At 37.5% G+C, this 17,681-nt stretch overlaps 1 protein-coding gene across 2 annotated transcripts in view; it reads right to left on the reverse strand.

The window, feature by feature from the left end:
* Positions 1-753: 753 nt before the first annotated feature.
* The window catches only part of ARMC1 (armadillo repeat containing 1), a 34,026-nt gene continuing 17,098 nt past the window's right edge, over positions 754-17,681 (reverse strand). For both annotated transcript variants that reach the window (XM_030233048.2, XM_009085758.4), the window contains exons 4-7: positions 7,136-7,325; positions 3,736-3,852; positions 3,579-3,653; positions 754-3,022 (exon numbers count right to left, since the gene is read on the reverse strand). In XM_030233048.2, the coding sequence (XP_030088908.1) occupies positions 2,831-3,022; positions 3,579-3,653; positions 3,736-3,852; positions 7,136-7,325 (574 nt within the window). In that variant the 3' untranslated portion in view covers positions 754-2,830. The remainder of the gene's footprint in view (positions 3,023-3,578; positions 3,654-3,735; positions 3,853-7,135; positions 7,326-17,681) is intronic.

The raw sequence follows: 17,681 nt of genomic DNA on the forward strand, positions 1-17,681 counted from the left end.
CTTTGACAGCTGCACACAGAGGCACAGCTATGAGCCTCAATTTTGCCTCTACCTATCCCATCAGCATTTACTCTTATTATGAGGAAACGTGGTAGTGATTATTCCATTATGCTGTATACAGTGATAGCCCTAGGACAACTTAGGAACTTCCACCATGATGTAAGCAGTGACTTCCTTGGCAACTGAGTACTCTGCAACTTGGCAATGCAATACCAATGCCCCATCTACCAGTTCAGCTTGTTTTAGAAGCCTCTAATTTTGCACTATTTTTTTTTTTGTCATATCCTTAGGTCAGATCAGAAGGGTTTTCTTATTCTTCATCTGACCTCTGAAAAATACAAGCATAAAATTAATGAGTCTGTGTTATGACTTTGCCTCCTCCCCCCAGTTTTATCAAAGCAATTTCTCCAGAAGTGTTGATTTTTCTTAATTTCCCTAATGAAATATGACCTACATAGCATCAGTTATTAAAAAAAAGCTAATGTCCAAAAATGCCCCCTAAGAATCAATTTGAGATAATATTGTCAAGAATCATCTGCTTACCCATTTTTACAGGAAACTTTGAAATGTAAGCATGTTCTACACACATACTGCTGTGACATACAGCAAAGGAGTCACTACCACTGGACATGTGCATTCCTCGCTGTCCAATTTAAGATGAATACACTTTAAAACCACAAGTAGCTTAAAAGAATGGCAGAACATTTAAGAAGGCACCAGATTTTCTTTAGACATTTAAAAAGGCACCAGTCATGCTTTGTTTAGTTATATTATCCTTTATTATTTTACAATGTATTTCAAAAACTTTTACAGATGCCTTAAACTGTTCTACAAGAGCTGCAATACTGTCATAAAAGCACACCTACAGCACAAACGAACTGTAATACCTACTGGTATTGAACCATTAATATCCAAAGGGTGTAGTCTTTTAGTAAATAGATGTGCAGTAATGCAAATGCAAACAGATGTTAATGCAGAAAAACAAAACTCTGCATTCATGGCTATAGAACAGAGGACTTTTCAAACACATTTGGTACTGTAACATTCTAGACAGCAATATGAAGAGCATTACATATTTAAAGCAATACATGCCCTGAAAAGCCTGTATTTTCAATCTGTGCGTGTAAACCTGAATCAAAAATAAACTAGATATTGTAAAAAACATGAGACATCTAGTCTGCCAACAAGATTTCGGGGTTTTTTTTCTTCCTTAGAACGACAGTTAACCTGGGTGGGTGAACTCTGACCTGCATTATTATTATTATTATTTTACATTATCATATTATTAGCATTTCTGTAGTACTATGACAGCCTGTGGGTTTTTATTTATTCCTTGTGCATAGGCACAGGAGAATAACTCTGATGCATTAAATTTCTTTTCTGAGTCTCCAAGTGGTAAATATGATTCATATTATAGCAAATACATTACCACAAAAAAGCACTGTATAACAACGTTTATAACATGTTTCAAAGTTCTCAGCTGTATTTCTCTGGTGCAACAAAGCAGGGGCACTGCAGCTTTCAAGCACTGTGTATAGAATCCTCTCAGGCACAGTGTTTACTAACAGCTCAGATATATGTTATTCTCTACCTACAGAAGTTTTGCTTTTATTATCACTTCTGCTCACAGGAATTACTAAGACATCTTTAGACTTATACTGTCTGTAAGTTACAGGGCAAAGCCAATTGTTTGCATATGTTTTCAAGCCAAGCTGATGTATTATACTTCATGGGAGTCTCATGAAAGACATTAGGAGGAAACAGTAATTGCATATTGGGATTGTTAGGGGAAAACAAACAAAAAAAAAAAAAAAAAGTCAAAATTTACGAGTGTGGCACTGTGGCAAAAGAGGCATTCTGTCCCGCTTTATACTTCAAGTTTAAACTTTTAGTTACCATTAAATATTTCCTAAGAGTAAACACCATTTCTTAATCAAATATAGTCTACATTCCTCTATTCTCTGCAGGCAGAGCTGCAATGGGTCATCACTACATTAGACCACAGCTTTTTCTGCTAGTCTTCCCAGCTAGCCTAAACAGCAGTCAGTGGTATTTATTAGTTATATATATGTATATATATATAAAGTCAGTCACACCCATCATTACAAATATGTTCTAGTTTATTTACTGTACAATGTATGTATACATATTTGTGTTTTTTCAGTCCCTTTTTTCTTAAGCACTCCAATAGCTAAGGGCAGGCTGGGAAAAAAAATCAATATACATAAAAGGGTTACACATTTAAAGTCTGTAGTGATTCTAGTTTTAACAGCAAAAGGGGATCCTCGTGCTCATGCTGTGAATACAGCTGGCAAAAACAAAGGCCAAAAAAAAGAGGCAGACTGTATTTTCCTCTGGAGTCAAAATCTAGAAAATTGAACAAAACAATGTTAGTCCAAAGGGATGTAGAAATGAAAAGGGAGTTTCATTCAATGTACAACTGGAGCTATTAAGAATTTTCTTTCACAGAGGCCCTGAGACGAGTTGAATGGATTCTATCTACCATGTGTTTCATGTGAAGTCAAACTTAACTTAAAGCTCTACAGGTATAGCACAAACATTTGGTATATAAGAGTGGACCCATTTTTAAAAAGTGAAGCAATAAAATCTACATGAAAAACTAATGAACAATTTGATTGGAGGCCTCTGTCCTTTGACCCCTGCCCTGTCAGGCTAAACGTCCAATAAAATGTAAAATGCAGCATACATTTGCTTAATCTAAAATTTTCGCGATGATTTATTGCAAATTGCACTTGGCAGTTCACCACACCAATGGAAAACTGGCCCCCTTGTTGGTTCATTCACACAGTCTTTCAACACCAAACACAAGTCACCAGTAGAAAGATCTTGATAGAAAGTTTGCTGCTGTGCTGAGCCAACTTGCTGCACCTTCTGGGTGTGACCCAACACGAGATACTGCTTTGTCCTGTTCCTTAGTAGGGCTCTCGTCTTCTGGCAAATACTCAGGTAGATCTGTATTCTGCTCTACTTCCACTGGAGTATCTTGGAACGGAACTAGCATCTGGTAAAACAACAGATTATGTCAAATATTGCAACTTAAAAGAATGAATCAAAGTTAAAATATACATGTTCATAATATAAGTAATATACATGTTCAGGATGACAGGCATGCACATTGTGAGACTCCTCCCCATTGCCCTATAGAGCAAGAACATAAATGGAACCTACTATGCTTAGAAGATACACAAGAAAAGCTTTGGCTTAATAGGGAAAAGAAAGTAAATACAGACTACCTTTTAGTGTAGTAGTTGTGAAACAAAAGCACATCAGCAACACCAACCAAGAAAACCCACCACTTCCATTGTGACCCTTTTCATATAATCATAGAGATAATCAATTACAGTACTTTCATCCTTCTTCTGAACAATAATTTCCGTGTAACTGTTCTATGGATTCGTATCCTGACACAGGATATCCTTGAGTCCTCTTGTACTGGATGTGTAACACTCATGCTTAAAAAATTTTGCCTACTATCAGATGTTATGGGCACAGAGGAGCTGATATTGAAGATACAGCTGAGCTGTAACAATTGGTATTTAGAAAGATTGAGATCCTACCTCCTCACCACTTTCACTTTTCACAACTTGCTGTGCCTTCATAACTTTGGTTGATGCTATTGCCGTTGCCAGCGCCTACAAACACACAGAAAAAAGCAAGAGCTCAGTGCAACAGAATGCAATAATGTGAGGATCTAGAGGGTTACAAAGCACTTACCTCTGCTTTTAAATCTGAACGAATTCGGACCACACACCTTTGAACAGCCATTTGAAAGGTAAAACTAATAACACCTTTAATTTTCAACAAGGCTTCTTCACAAAGATTCCTTCGAGACTGAAAAACAAACAAAGTCCCACAACTAAAAAACATACCATGTGACAATGCTCACTATTAACTGTGTTCCTGTATGCCTCAAAGCACATGGTTACAAAAGTGTGCTTGAGTAACTGAAAAACTAAGACTTACATTTTAGTGCACAAGTATTAGACTCGCTTGCCACAAAAGAAAATTTGCTTACACTTTAGAAGTCAAAGAAGGATGGAATCAACTGTAAATAATTAGAGAAAAGTGCTGAAAAGCAAAGAATGTTTTTCTCTGTGTGATCAGCTAAACAGTCCCCTCTGGTTAAGTTCTGATTGACTGAAGTGCTCATTGATGAGTAGTTAAGTGTTTAAGTTGCTATTTATCAGACACCTTGGCTCCACACTGACTGAATGCATCAAAGCAGCTGTTGTATCTTTCAGCTGCTTCATCTGTGGCAGCTCACAGACATCATGGCACAGCACAGGCTCATTTCTTATTTTAAAGGGAAAATACTCGTTTGATAACCCACTGAGTGTTATGTTGAAAGCAAGTGACATCACCTACTGTGCTGTAACATTACATTGACCCGTACCAGTTGCATCTGCTACATTACCTTAGAATGTTCCATTTTTTTTTCCTTTTAATATTTGCACAACATGGTTGCAACAAAAAGAATTAAAGTATACTTGAAGAGACTGCTAGCACAGAAGGGGATAAAAAAAGATGGACTGTATCAGAAATAAACTGACAGCCTTTAAAACAAGTTTAAAATAATTATTCACTTTTTTTCTGCAAGGTTTTAAATAATTAGTTATTTCAAAGTATATTGGCATTAGTTACCAAATAATCACTAGTCAGTATTCACATGCACAACAAGCAAATTAAATTCTTTTAATCTCTGGAAGAATGAACTGAAGCAGTTTGGGTTTTCTTTTTTTAGCAGTTTGGCATATATATTGAAACAATTCATTTGTGTAAGTTTATGTATTGAAACAGCTAACATTTTTGCACTTTCCAAAAAATAACTCTGTCAGATAGGCTACCTTTACTATAGAAAGGAAATATTTGATGCAAAGATGATAGGCTGTCTTACACAAGTGAAAGTTGAAACCTACATCTGGACACAGAAAGCAACACTTTCATAGCTTCCTAGCCTAAAAAAAATAAATTCATACATAAAAAAATAAATTCATACATGGGTGTGTAGTAATTCTGTGACAGAATTCAGCTTTTTCCTCTTAAGATCCCAGGTGAATCACAGGCACCTCAGTTTAATTCGAAATGAGGCTTTCCATGATCAAAAAACTGGTGAATAATTTCTTAAAAGAAAAAACTTGTTAAGGTCTGCACAAACTCCGCAAAAAAGCTGGCAGCTTGGCAGAAACCAGCTTTGCTGCACAGACATACTCTGCAAAAGGCGTTTCACAGGCAGGTAGCCACAAACCCAGCAATACACAACTGAACATACTTCTGCATGGTACTCCTGAAGCATGGGCACAGGCAAAATTCAGGTTATTTCCTTACACATCAAACCCTGATTACCATGCCGCTCACAAATACTACTATAATGTACAGACTAGAAAACTGACTGAGGGGCATGCCACAAACTCCTGAGTTACTGCCTTGTTTTTTACCTTTATCTCCAAATTTGATCATTAGGTCTTAAAATTAAAACACCACATTAAAGAACAAACGACCTTTCCCCTCTCTTCCTAAAACAATCAATTATCTACTATTTGAGATTTCGAAATCCACAAGCATTTGTAGGACCTGCAACCATTCCTGACAGCAGTTTCCATTTACAAATGTAAATGACTGAGAACACCGCGTCTAAAGCTCTGTGTTTACTCACTATGCCTCTTCAAACTCATACATGCGAGCTAATATTCTCTGCTACTTAAGTCAGGAATAAACTATTGAATGAAATCAAATGGCTTTTTTTGCTCACAAGCTTTAACACCCTCCCAGTCCCAACTTATCATAACACTTAAAACAGCATTATAGGGATGTTTAACTTCTGGTGAACATCTCTTAACATTTCCTTAATCATCTGATGAAATACAGAGCTACATACACCAGCTATCTCAGCCTGTGCACAGACAGACCTTCCTTTAACAACAAGCTGGTGTGATCTACCTGCAGTTTTGCTCTCTAAAGATGAATGTCTAAATACCCTATGCTTTTTCACAATACCTTTACCTCAGCATTGCAGAGAGAAAACTCCACAAATATTGCTAAGTTCCATTTGTTGAAGAAAAAGACATGCTTTTAAGATAGAATTGGACTACAGGCAAAATATCTAAACTCACGAAGTAGAAGAGGATGAAATTTCTTGCTTGGAGATACCTGTAAACAAACAAATCAACTACAAGCTTAAAAACAACAACCTATGGGATTGAATTTAAAAAATTTCACAGAGTAGCAAAGCCAATGGTGTCGACAAAGCACTGCCTTTCTAGACAGAGCAAGTGCTGGAAGGCCAAAACTGTAAAAAATATCTGTATAAAGTGAGCTAGAGCAGCATGTTATTTCTAAAGGAATTAACTATGGTCTTGTGAAAACAGAACAGTGGGTATGCTGTTGGTAAACTGGGCCCGTGGACATGCTTACTTGGCAGAATGTAAAGTAACAAAGCAAAGGATCAGGTTTGATCATTTAAAATGGGTACAAAACTGAAAGATACAGAGTCCGGAGGGCACTTGTGGATAACATGCTTAAACAGCCTACATGCTGTTTGGCAGCCGTAAAAAGGCAAACATGGCCCTGGGGTGTTATCTACAGGGGTATGGTAGATAAATCTGTAGAAGTTATTCTGACATTACATAAAGAAGCAGTGAGACCTCATTAATTCAAATGCCATTCTGGTCACTACAATAGAAAAGATCTCACAGACAATGAAAAGATGCAGCAAAACCAGCTCAAAGAAAATACAGAATTTCTAAATTAAAAATAGTAAAAAACCTCGCAGTGTCTGAAATCTCTCTTAACTAAAAGGAAACTTTTTTTAGATCAACACACTTATACAACCAGAAGAGTTCCTTAAGTGAAAAATGCTGAAGGCACCTTGTTCACTCTATTCTTTCTTGAAAAACCATCAAGAAAACTGCCTTAAAGCATCTTCTTCAGGTGCTCTGAGTAAGCCCAATTTATGCAAATTTTTTTTTTTTTTTACATATCTCACGCTTCAAAATACAATCCACAGAAATTGCTGACAATTGATGATGTCACACAAGGAGCCTCACTGAGTTTCTGGGGTTAAAATAACTCTCAGTACAGCATGCCTTATTTACACAAACTCTGAAGGTTTCCTTACCGAATCATCAAGGCCATCTATATGCAAAACCACTGTCTTGGCACGCTTATTGGTGCTGCCGAGGAAAAACTGTGCTTTCCGCCGACGATAATTCATCTCATTCACATTGTCCATGTCTGACATGTTGGAAGACTGAAGGACATCATAGACTTCAGAAGCCAGAAGTTTAGTCTCTCCTGGTGTAGTGGTCCTTAAAGAAAAAAAGGGACTAAGATTTCCACATATTTGTTTGCACATTAGTACTGCAAAAAGCTATTGATTACATCCTTGCAACAGGAATATTCCATGGGGTAGAGTCAAGATGTGGCAAAAATGTTACGTGGGGAGAGCAGAAATTGGGTAAAACTATTTTCTTTTCCTGATTCCTGATTATTTTTTTTTTGTCAATTTGCTGATTCTACGCTCATTATAAACAAGTCTGTTCTCAAACAACATGAACACAGTTTACATCAGTTTGACAACTATAAGCCAAACATGGTAGTACATGGTCAGTGCTCCAGGGTTACTTTGTGTTGAGCTTTATTTTTTTATAATGCAACTTCTACAATTACCTTGTGACATATTTTGTATCCCAATTTCCTTGCTACATAATATAAATAATTTCTCTGTAGAACTGGCATCTTTCCCAAAGTTTTCTTCTCCAAAGTTACCCAGCATCAACAGCACAGCAGAAACACAAATTTTCTTGAAGAATCCAAAGGTTATTCCTGATTAGACTAAAATACATACTTATGGTATGAATTATATGATAGCCTTTTTTTAGATAGAAAAAAAGTAGATAATAGACTCAACATATATTGAATTGTTAAGATTTAATTAAACTAATTTTAATCAGGTGCTAATATAAATCTGTTGTCCAAATTCAGTCTTGTTTTAATTATGCTAGTGACTTTAAGCTTTGTGTAGAAACAAAATTATTACTGCATCAACTTGCAATTAATTTTAAAATGATGAATGACAGCTTTGCTGCTTTGTTTAGCAAACACTAAGAAAGTAACAAGTACCTTTAGATTTATTTTTTTTTCCATTTGACTTCCTTAATTACTAGACATTAAACACATTTTCCATCCTACCATATGGACAAGAGAGAACACTAAAGCAAGCATGTTAGGAGTTCTCGGCTTGTGGGGGTCTCAGCTAGCCTTTTTTTTTTTTTTACTTCTCCTCACCTTGTTTTGAACAGCACCCATTTGGAAAGGAAAATGTCAGTTCTTGAGATAATTCAGTAGATTAACAACATTCAAAGGGAAAAAAAAAAAAAAAGCAAGAGAAAAAAGTGGTAATAAGCAAATAACCAAGACCTAGAAAGGGAAAGCATTCCAACATATGTTCAGTTTTAAATACATGCTCATGTTCTGCTTTCCTATACTGAGAAATCACTTATGTTAATTCACAGAAACAAGTGCTGGGAACTCACAAAGATTTCAGCTTCATCCTTCCATAATTTCTTAGATAAAGTAATAGAACTGATGATTAAGCCATGCAACTGGATGTCCTGAGGTAGTAATAAATCAGCTTTTGCTAAGGTGATAGCTTATCAGGGGATTAATGAATTAACCCACCTACTAGTTTTGCCAATTTCTTTCAACAACAATCCTGTCCATATAAAGTGATTTACAATAGACAAGTTTTATTTTTGGTAAGTTTAAATACAGCTCACTAAGCAAACTATTGAAAATGTCACTATTCCACCTACAGCACCCACCATGCAGTTGGTAAGGGGTTTTGCTTCAAAACGATTGTACTATTGCATCAGATAGGTAAAAAAAGTCAAAAAGACAAGTGAGAAATAAAAGCATCCTTAATACTTGCCTTACATATATATGTGTGTGTATATATATGCATATATATTCTAACCTATGCAAAATAAAGAGAATTTAAAGCTGTCACTATCTCAGCAAATATAAAATATTCAAGTGCCTAAAGCAAAAAATCAACAGTGATTTTCATATGTTTTATTCTCCCAACATTATAGTTGGCACAGTTCTTGAAAACTAATGATCTGCTATTAACTGCACAACTGAAACAACCTCTTGACTTTAAAACACAGAAGTAAATTGGGTCTTACTTGACAGTTATTCCAAGATCTTCTTAAAACAAATCTATACTGATAAATTTTATGAGCATACACACATACACACACACACACACACACACTCTCTCAAACAAGATACTCAGATAATTTCCTGTATTTTTCCAAACAGATGATCTGTTTGGTAAAATACAGGAAATCTATCTACCACTAAGTTACCCCTATTACCTTAAAAAAAAAACCAAAAAACAAAGGCAAGACTTCAATCTTATTTAAAGAGAAACAGTAATAAGCAACTGACTATGTAATAAAAAGCAGCAAGAAACTCAGACACTACACTACAGGGGCAAGAACAATGGCTGCCACTTAGAAATATAAGACTGCAAAACAATCCCAAGTGAAGGTGTACACCAGTTTTACACTGCAGAAAAAAAATACTATACTTTCATCAACTCAGTTAAACAAAGATGCCTAAAATTCCTGACAAAACCTTTTACAATTTAAAATATACTGGTAAAATGAGTGAATACAAACTTTCAGCAACCTGTTATTCTTTCATTAAAGCAATTTCTGCAACAGCTGTAAAAATAAAAGAAACATTTCTATCTTAATATCAGATTAGATAAAAGGAAATTTTGTATGATAAGCATGGTGAAACACTGGCACAGATTGCCCATAGAAACAGTAGATGCCCCATCCATGGAAACATTCAACATCAAACTGGACAATTCAGTTGCAGATATCCCTGCTCATTGCAGGGGTTTGGATTAGAAGATCTTTAAAGGCCCCTTCCAACTCAAGCTATTCTATGATTCTATGATCTTTCAGGAAAAAAAAAAAACCAAACCTATCTGGAAGCAAGTATAATTAACCCTCTTAGCTGCAAAACCAAGGTGATGTTCAATGGTGAGTCTGTTTCCTTACATACTATATTCCTAATAAAAACAAATACAATGAAACTGCACATAAAATGAAATCACAGAACAGTGGAAGTTGGTTTTAAAAAACAAACAAACAAAAAACCCCCACCTACTGTAATTCATGGGCTGTGGGTTTTTTGCCTAAAATGAGAATACTTTGAGGGCACTGACACCAGTCCTCCCACCACCTGTGTGTCAGCAGTTTCAGGTAACACTGTCCACAGCAGTCTGACCCAGCTGCCCGCCACCATCAGAGCAGCACAAGGAAATTCTTGCTCTCTCCCTCTCCCACTCCAGTATGGCACTTTAGTCACCACTGAAGGTGCAGGTGCATCCTATAAATTCACTGTGCAGCTAGAGCTTGTTTGAGAACAATCAGTCATTGAAAATCTCACCGAGGGACACAGCACAGCCCTCATTGCTGGAGGTTTTCAAGATACAGTTGGACAGGACATGTGATAGTCTCACCTAGGTCCCCTTTCCCAGGAAAGTTTGGACCAGATCATCTTCCGAGGTCCCTTCCAAGCTGGGTTGTTCTGTGATTCTATGACTAGTGTTCTGCTACCCTGCTAGGGAAATGGAAGCATCTATTTAGAGCAGAGTAACAGTTGGCAAGAGTTGGTTACCATCTCTTTCAGAGGCGGTAACATCTTACATTACTTCAGCAAGATTCAGAAGATGCCTGTCAGAAACCCAAGCCTTTAGTTTTCACTGTCTTCCTGAATTCCTGTCATCCTAGATTTTTGCCTGTCCTTCCATCATGTTTACCCAAGACTGGCTGTGTAAGAAATATGAACACAGAATCCAAGTGACAAGTGCTGTATCTATCATAAGAGGATACAAGAAATAGTTCTCATTTTCTACACTATTATTAGAAATAACTTTTTAAACATGGTCCAAGTACTGCAGAGGTTTTATTAGCATGGTAAGATATATTTTAAAGTTTTTGCTAACCTTAAAGGACATGAAAACGAAAGGCTACAACTCCAAAGGTGTATGGGATGTGGGCAGCATATGGATGCTAGGAAAGAATGTGTAAGCAGTGTACAGCATTATGGCTGTGACTGAAGTAAACACAAAGTATCATAAATTATAAGAGAAGGACATAACAACCTTCCTACCATAGCTTCATCTGATGCAAAGGTAACAGAGACTTAGTTTCTTCCTTTAGAACAAGCACAAAGACTGAGAAAGACTAATACAGTGATTTTCCCCTTTTAGAGAAGGACAAGACATAAATAAATTTATAAATACATACATGGGGGCGTGAGTCTGTAAAAGATAATCTTATCCTTTTTTAAGCTATAATATTTTATGCATATTTTAAAAAATAAACGTGTGTACATACTTGTAAATTACATACTAACTCCTGCACCAGAGGAAACATGCAACTGTAACTCTGCTCAAAGTAGAGCAGACCCTGTGCACAAGCACAGGAACTATTAGTGCCTTTCCTTAGTAGCATCTGTTGTGCTCTAAAGACACATTAGCCAAACATCTAACACACTACAACAGCATTTCATTACTGTGTTTCTACTGAGTTTATAATCTTGACACAGGAGGTTTCCAGATAAAAGAGGGGATTTTTCTTTACCCAAGATTCAATTACATCCCAGACTCTATCGAAAGGAGATTTATGTAATTTAATTGCAGAATTCTGTAGTAATTCTGCTTTTGGATGTACTTGGTCAGTCTGCCATCCTTCTTGTGGGTAGTGGGCAAAGTTAATTGTCCATTTATGAAATTTCAAGGCTCTGATAATATCTGAACCCCTGGGAAGGTGATGGAAAAAATCTGAAGGTGCTCAAGAAGGGTGAGCCCATATTCACAAAGAGAAAGTCACACCTGAGCACCCCAGGAACCTTCTACAGTGAAACAACTGGCTTCACTAGGACAGGAGAGCAAATGGATACTGTCTGTTGACACCCTTACACAATCCCCACAGAGAAGCTGATGCAGGATGGACTGGCTGACCAGACTGTGATGGGGACTGAAAACTGGCTAGATGGCCAGTCCCAGAAGGTGGTGATCAAGGCCATGAAACCCAACTGGAAGTCAGTATCTAGCAGTGTGCATCAGGGATCAACACCAGGTCCCATTCTGTTCAGTATCTTCATTAACTATCTGGGGCACAATGGACCCTTAACAAGATGTGCCAATGACACAAAACAGGAAGGAGTGACAGATACATCAGACAGCTGTGCCAGAGAGACCTCAACAGGCTGGAGAAATGGGCAAACAAGCATCTCATCAAGTTCAACAAAGTTAAGTGGAAAGACCTTCATATGGGGAAGAATAGCCCCAGGCTTTAACTCAGATCGGGCACAATCCCAGAGTGAGAAGCTGGAAAGCAGCTTTGCAAAGAATCTGCTGAACACAAAGATCATAATCAGCCAGCAAAGTGCTCCTCCAGCAAAGGTTACTGGTTATCCTGGGCTGCATTGGCAGGAGTGCTGCCAGGAGATAAAGGGAGGTGATCCTGCCTCTTTCATCAGCACTGGTGAAGCCTCAGCTGGAGTACTGCGGCCAGGTCTGGGCTCCCCAGTACACAAGATGTATGAACATGCTGCAGAGTCCAGAAAAGGATCAGGAAGATGATTACAGGGCTGATGAGAGAAAGGAGAGAGATCTGGGATGGTTGAGTCTAGAGAAGGCTCAGGGGGGAGCTTATCAATGTACATAAATACCTGAAGGAGGTGCAAAGAGGACAAAGCCAGGACCAGAGGCAAAGGGCACAATCTGAAAAATCAGGAAATACTTTTCCACTGTGAAGGTGATTGAGCACTGGCAGAAGCTGTCCAGACAGGTTGTAGAGTCTCCATCCTTGGAGATACTCAAAAGCTGCCTGGACATGGTTCCGGGCAATGCGTTTTAGGTGTCTATGCCTGAGTAGACAGGAGCTAGACCCAAGACCTGCAGAGGTCCTTTCCAAACTCAATCACCCTGTGAGTCTGTGAACACATATCAAAAAGTTGCTAACTAAATTCAAACGGCAATATACATGGAGCACATCCATTCTTACCTACTTGTGGAGCTCTAATCTTTCAGGTTAGGAATATTTTAGAATATAGGCTTTTATGTAAGTAAAGCAAAAATTTATTGAATTTTCTGCCAACTATTTTCCTTACACATTGTCTTCCAAAGAGTTCTGCATGACAGCTTACATAATTCTAATGCATTTGATAGTTAGAGAGACTGATTTCAGAAACTTCCTGCTCTCATATTTAGACTTAGAATTCACTGCTCAGTCCTAAATTGTTCTATCTTAAGGCATCATGTACTAAAGGCAAGACTAGATGCAAAAAGGAAGGCATCGTTCTCAAAGCCATTAGAACTTGTCAGTTGGTATTGCTGCTGTTTTCATCTTCACAGAATCAGCCTTGAGTTGTTAAGGTTGGAAGAGGACCCTGAGGATCATCTAGTTCCAACCCTCCTGCAGTGGGCACCAACACTTTCAACTAGACCAGGTTACTCAGAGCTGCATCCAACCTGTCCTTGAACACCTTCAGGAATGGTAGGTACATCCACAACTTCCCTAGGCAACCTGCTCCACCTTAGGTTATAGCAAAACCTTATTACACACAGTCATCATAGAAAAGCTACACCTTATAATAACAATTTAGAAACTTTCAATACAAAACTTAAAAATCCAGTAGTTCACTGGTTCAAACATGACACTGACTTCAGGAGCACCCAGGTCTCTCACTCAAAATATATAATTTCTTTGTAATTCTACTTAGTGCAATAACTGTGTTCAGTAAATAAGAGTATAAAGCCAAAGATGAGATCATACAGGCAAACTAAAGAAATATTTTAATCTCAAATAACTTCACAACATAGATCAAAAAGTCAGTGTGTGTATATATATATATATATATATATATAAATTCACTCAGTTTACACTGTTACTCTCTGAATCTGATGTAACTCAAGAGTATTAAATTTGTAATTTATGGACCAATCTCAGCCTTGTACTGATGGGCCTGTTTTCCCCAGGGCTGCTCGTGCACAAGAGAACCAAAGACAGACGGAGAGACCATTCTCACCTTCTAGGTTTAGAACTGGGCATCACTTGCATCTCAAGGCTGACCTGTGCGGAGCCAGGAGCTGAACTCAAAGGTCCTTGGGGACCCCTTCCAACTGAGGATGTTTTACGACTCTCAGGATAGACAGAGAAGAACTAAAGCTCATTCCCCTCCTCATGGAGAAGAGCTACAGCTCATCAGTCTAAACTGAGAAACCTCTGTGAGAAAAGGGCAACCAGAGGTAGCCTCTATGAGAGAACTCATGGCCCAGAACTCTGTTAAGATCCAAGCAAGGAAATTGATGCAGGAGAATGGTACATTTGCAGTACACCACTTACATAACAACACTTTTCACATAGAGAGTGTCTGCGCTGTATATATTTTCAGCTGGCATGGCCCCATAAGTAAGGGAGCATAACATATAGCCTTACAAATCATGGACAAAGGCTGTGGCACAGCCAAACACAAAAGGAGGACGTGCACTGTATGGCTTATCACTGAGCTCTTGCTCACTAATACTTGGGAAACCAGCAAAAAGAGCAGCTCTGTAAAATCAAAAAGAAAAGGAGCTAACAGTAGTGAAGGAAAGATAAACTCTAAACCCAAAATAAGGAAACAGATCTAGACATTTTAAAGTTAACTCAAGTAAAATTTGCTGTATTGACATCTCAAGGATTTTACACAGTAATGGAAAGTAGAACCTTAAAATGCAGATTTGTAAAAAGAAAGCACAACACAATTAAAATCTAACGAATATGAAGAGTTTGAAGATGAAAAATATCTTCATTATCCAAGTTAAGGCTCCAATATTTGACAAAACAAATGCCATCCTAAATAACCTACTCAAAAATTAAAAGTATAAACAACTCTCTGACTTAACTTAGTCACAGAAGAATCCTAAATCACTGAAGATAACAAAGGACTGAATGTGTAATTTTTCCTTCTAAAACACTAGTCTGAGAGACCTCACCTACAGAGTGACGCAAGCACCTTTCCAAAAAGTTAGAGAAAACCTATCATCACATAAAAGCTGATATTTTCATTTGATCCCAATCCTCTTCATACATGTAAGCACTGTCCCTAAATTTTTCCCTAGGATCCTAAGTAGTGATATTTTCAGCCATCATTTTATTTCCATAACAAACTTCATTCATTGCAATGCATACAGTAGACTATACGACACAAAAAGCATCAGTAAGAATTTCATGGATTGACACAAATTCTACCACTCTGTTTTATCACTGTTGGGCAAGTGAATGCATCTGAGAACATTTAAAGTATATACACAGTAGAGATTTATCATTTAGTCATGGGTAACAAATGGCTAGTTAACATATACTCAGATCACTCTGCTTTAAGACCACTGATGTATTTGTTTCCAGGTGAACAATTTCTTTTGGAATACATTCTTCCTATACTTGAAGACACAAGTTGTTTCCAGCAACTAAAGGGAGCAGTAGGTCGCAAAGAGTTGTTACATTCTGAAAGAGGGGGTTGGGAAATCACTAATCTTTGATTTTAGAAGTGAGACACAGTGATTGACATGGTTTTGATGAAAACTTTGAGCATGAATGACAACCCTCAAGAAAGAGCATGGTATTAGAGAAAAAGCAATCTGTTTCAAGACAGTTATCTGATCTAGCTGCTTTTCTGCCTGTTCTGCTCCAGTGCCAAGGCAAGATTCTTATCTCCACGAATGCTGCTCTTTCTTGTAAGCTTTCAGTGCATCCCGTGATGCAGTGGGCTCACTCATAAGCACATGACTGCTCTCCTGACTCATTCCAGGCAGCAGGCACGTTATTTGAAAACAACTTGAAGAGTGGTGTTATTTCAGCACACACTTTCTCAGAGTCCCAGTATGGTGCTACTACCATGCTACACCTCAGTTCCCTCTAGCCCCAAAACCACAGCAAAGACCAGATAATATCATAGAGTGGCTGATAAAATGATTACCACCTGCTTTCTGAAAAGAAAAAAGTCAAAATCCTCAAGAATACAGACAGCAGGATCCTTATGTTGGTCAATAACAATATAGAAAGCAAAGTAATGGATTAACAACCGGAAAACAATTGGAAGGCGTAGAACAGGAAAAACAAAAAACCTGTAGGACTGGGTAAGCCTTTACTGACAGAATAAGCAGCAGCACCATGGATCTTCAAACCCCAAAACCAAGCAGGTGGACTGCTCAATGAACCTATGCCCAGCCTGAGTAAAGCAGTGTTTTGTGCCTACACTCAAGAGGTATCAACCATGTGCTGCAGGGCAGTTCCACCATGGCAACAAGGCAAGGTCACACAGATTTTCCTAGATTGTTCCCTAGAATTGAAAGATACCTGTCACTTGGCAAGCCTTCCACATACTACTTGTGTCATAGCTGTGACAATTTGACCAGGAGACACTAAACTAAAAAGCTTGTAATGAACAAGGAAATCTGATGTCTTAAGGCTGATTTTGTACTTAACAAGACATATCCCACTGAAATTAGGAGTGAGGATTGGATTTCTCAATGCCACTTCCAGCTCAGTTTATGTCATATACCTACTGACCCTGAAGACGTACAAAAAACCCATCAAATTGCTGCAATGTCCTGAAGACTGTTGAAAACAAGCAAACAAAAAAGCCTAAATATTAGAAAAGTTGTAAATAAGAATAAAAATTACAGTACAATCCCACTAACTGCTGTAAAATCAGCGACTGTGATATAATTTAAACATTTAGCAAATTGCCCATACTTAACACATTTTCCTGATTCATTCTATTGTCCTCTGATCACATAAGATAATGAACTTCCAAGAACGGGTAACGGATTTGAACATATGCCATATGCTTAACCCAGCTATTCATCCAATTTTGTTTAACTCTTGCTATTTATACACTAAATGGAAAATCAACTTTTGATCTCCACAGCTTGGTATCTACCATATGGACATACTCTACATAAAAAAAAAAAAGACACAGGGCCTGTTAACTCAACTAAACTCAAAAGGCTTCATAGCAGCATTTGCTAGACAAGAGTCCACATAAAAGACAAACTCCATGTTGAATTTCACAGTAGCTAATTCCAACATCTTGCCTGCTAATGAACAGTAATAATTTCAGGGATGGCAAAAATCATGTTTATTATAGGATTCCAACAAACAGCATCAGGGCTAAAAAAAAAAAATATCTTAAAGACAACAACTGCCTCTAGTCCTTTACAATGAAAGATGTAAAATATTTGCATTAAAAATCCAGCTCTTCCTGGAGATGATGCTGTGGTGACCAGGTAGAAGTATTGGTAGTGCTGAAATCAGTCTCAGTACAGAAGCATTTTAGAAACATCTTGGAGGAAGCCAATCACTTTCTTGTGTTATCAGCATGCTAACAGCACTAAGTATATAATATAATAATAGTTGATTATAGTCTATAATTATCTGGAAAATCCATTTATATCTTAAAATCCCCACTTTTTATTTTGGCTTTTAAAGGTTCATCTGACTATTTCCCTGAAATTTATTGGAGAAAAGTTAAAAAAAAAAAAAGAAAACAAAGGGTTTGAAAGCTCTAAGATTCAGGCTTCCATGAACAGA

Source organism: Serinus canaria, chromosome 2 (assembly GCF_022539315.1).
Source record: "Serinus canaria isolate serCan28SL12 chromosome 2, serCan2020, whole genome shotgun sequence".
Lineage (NCBI taxonomy): Eukaryota > Metazoa > Chordata > Aves > Passeriformes > Fringillidae > Serinus > Serinus canaria.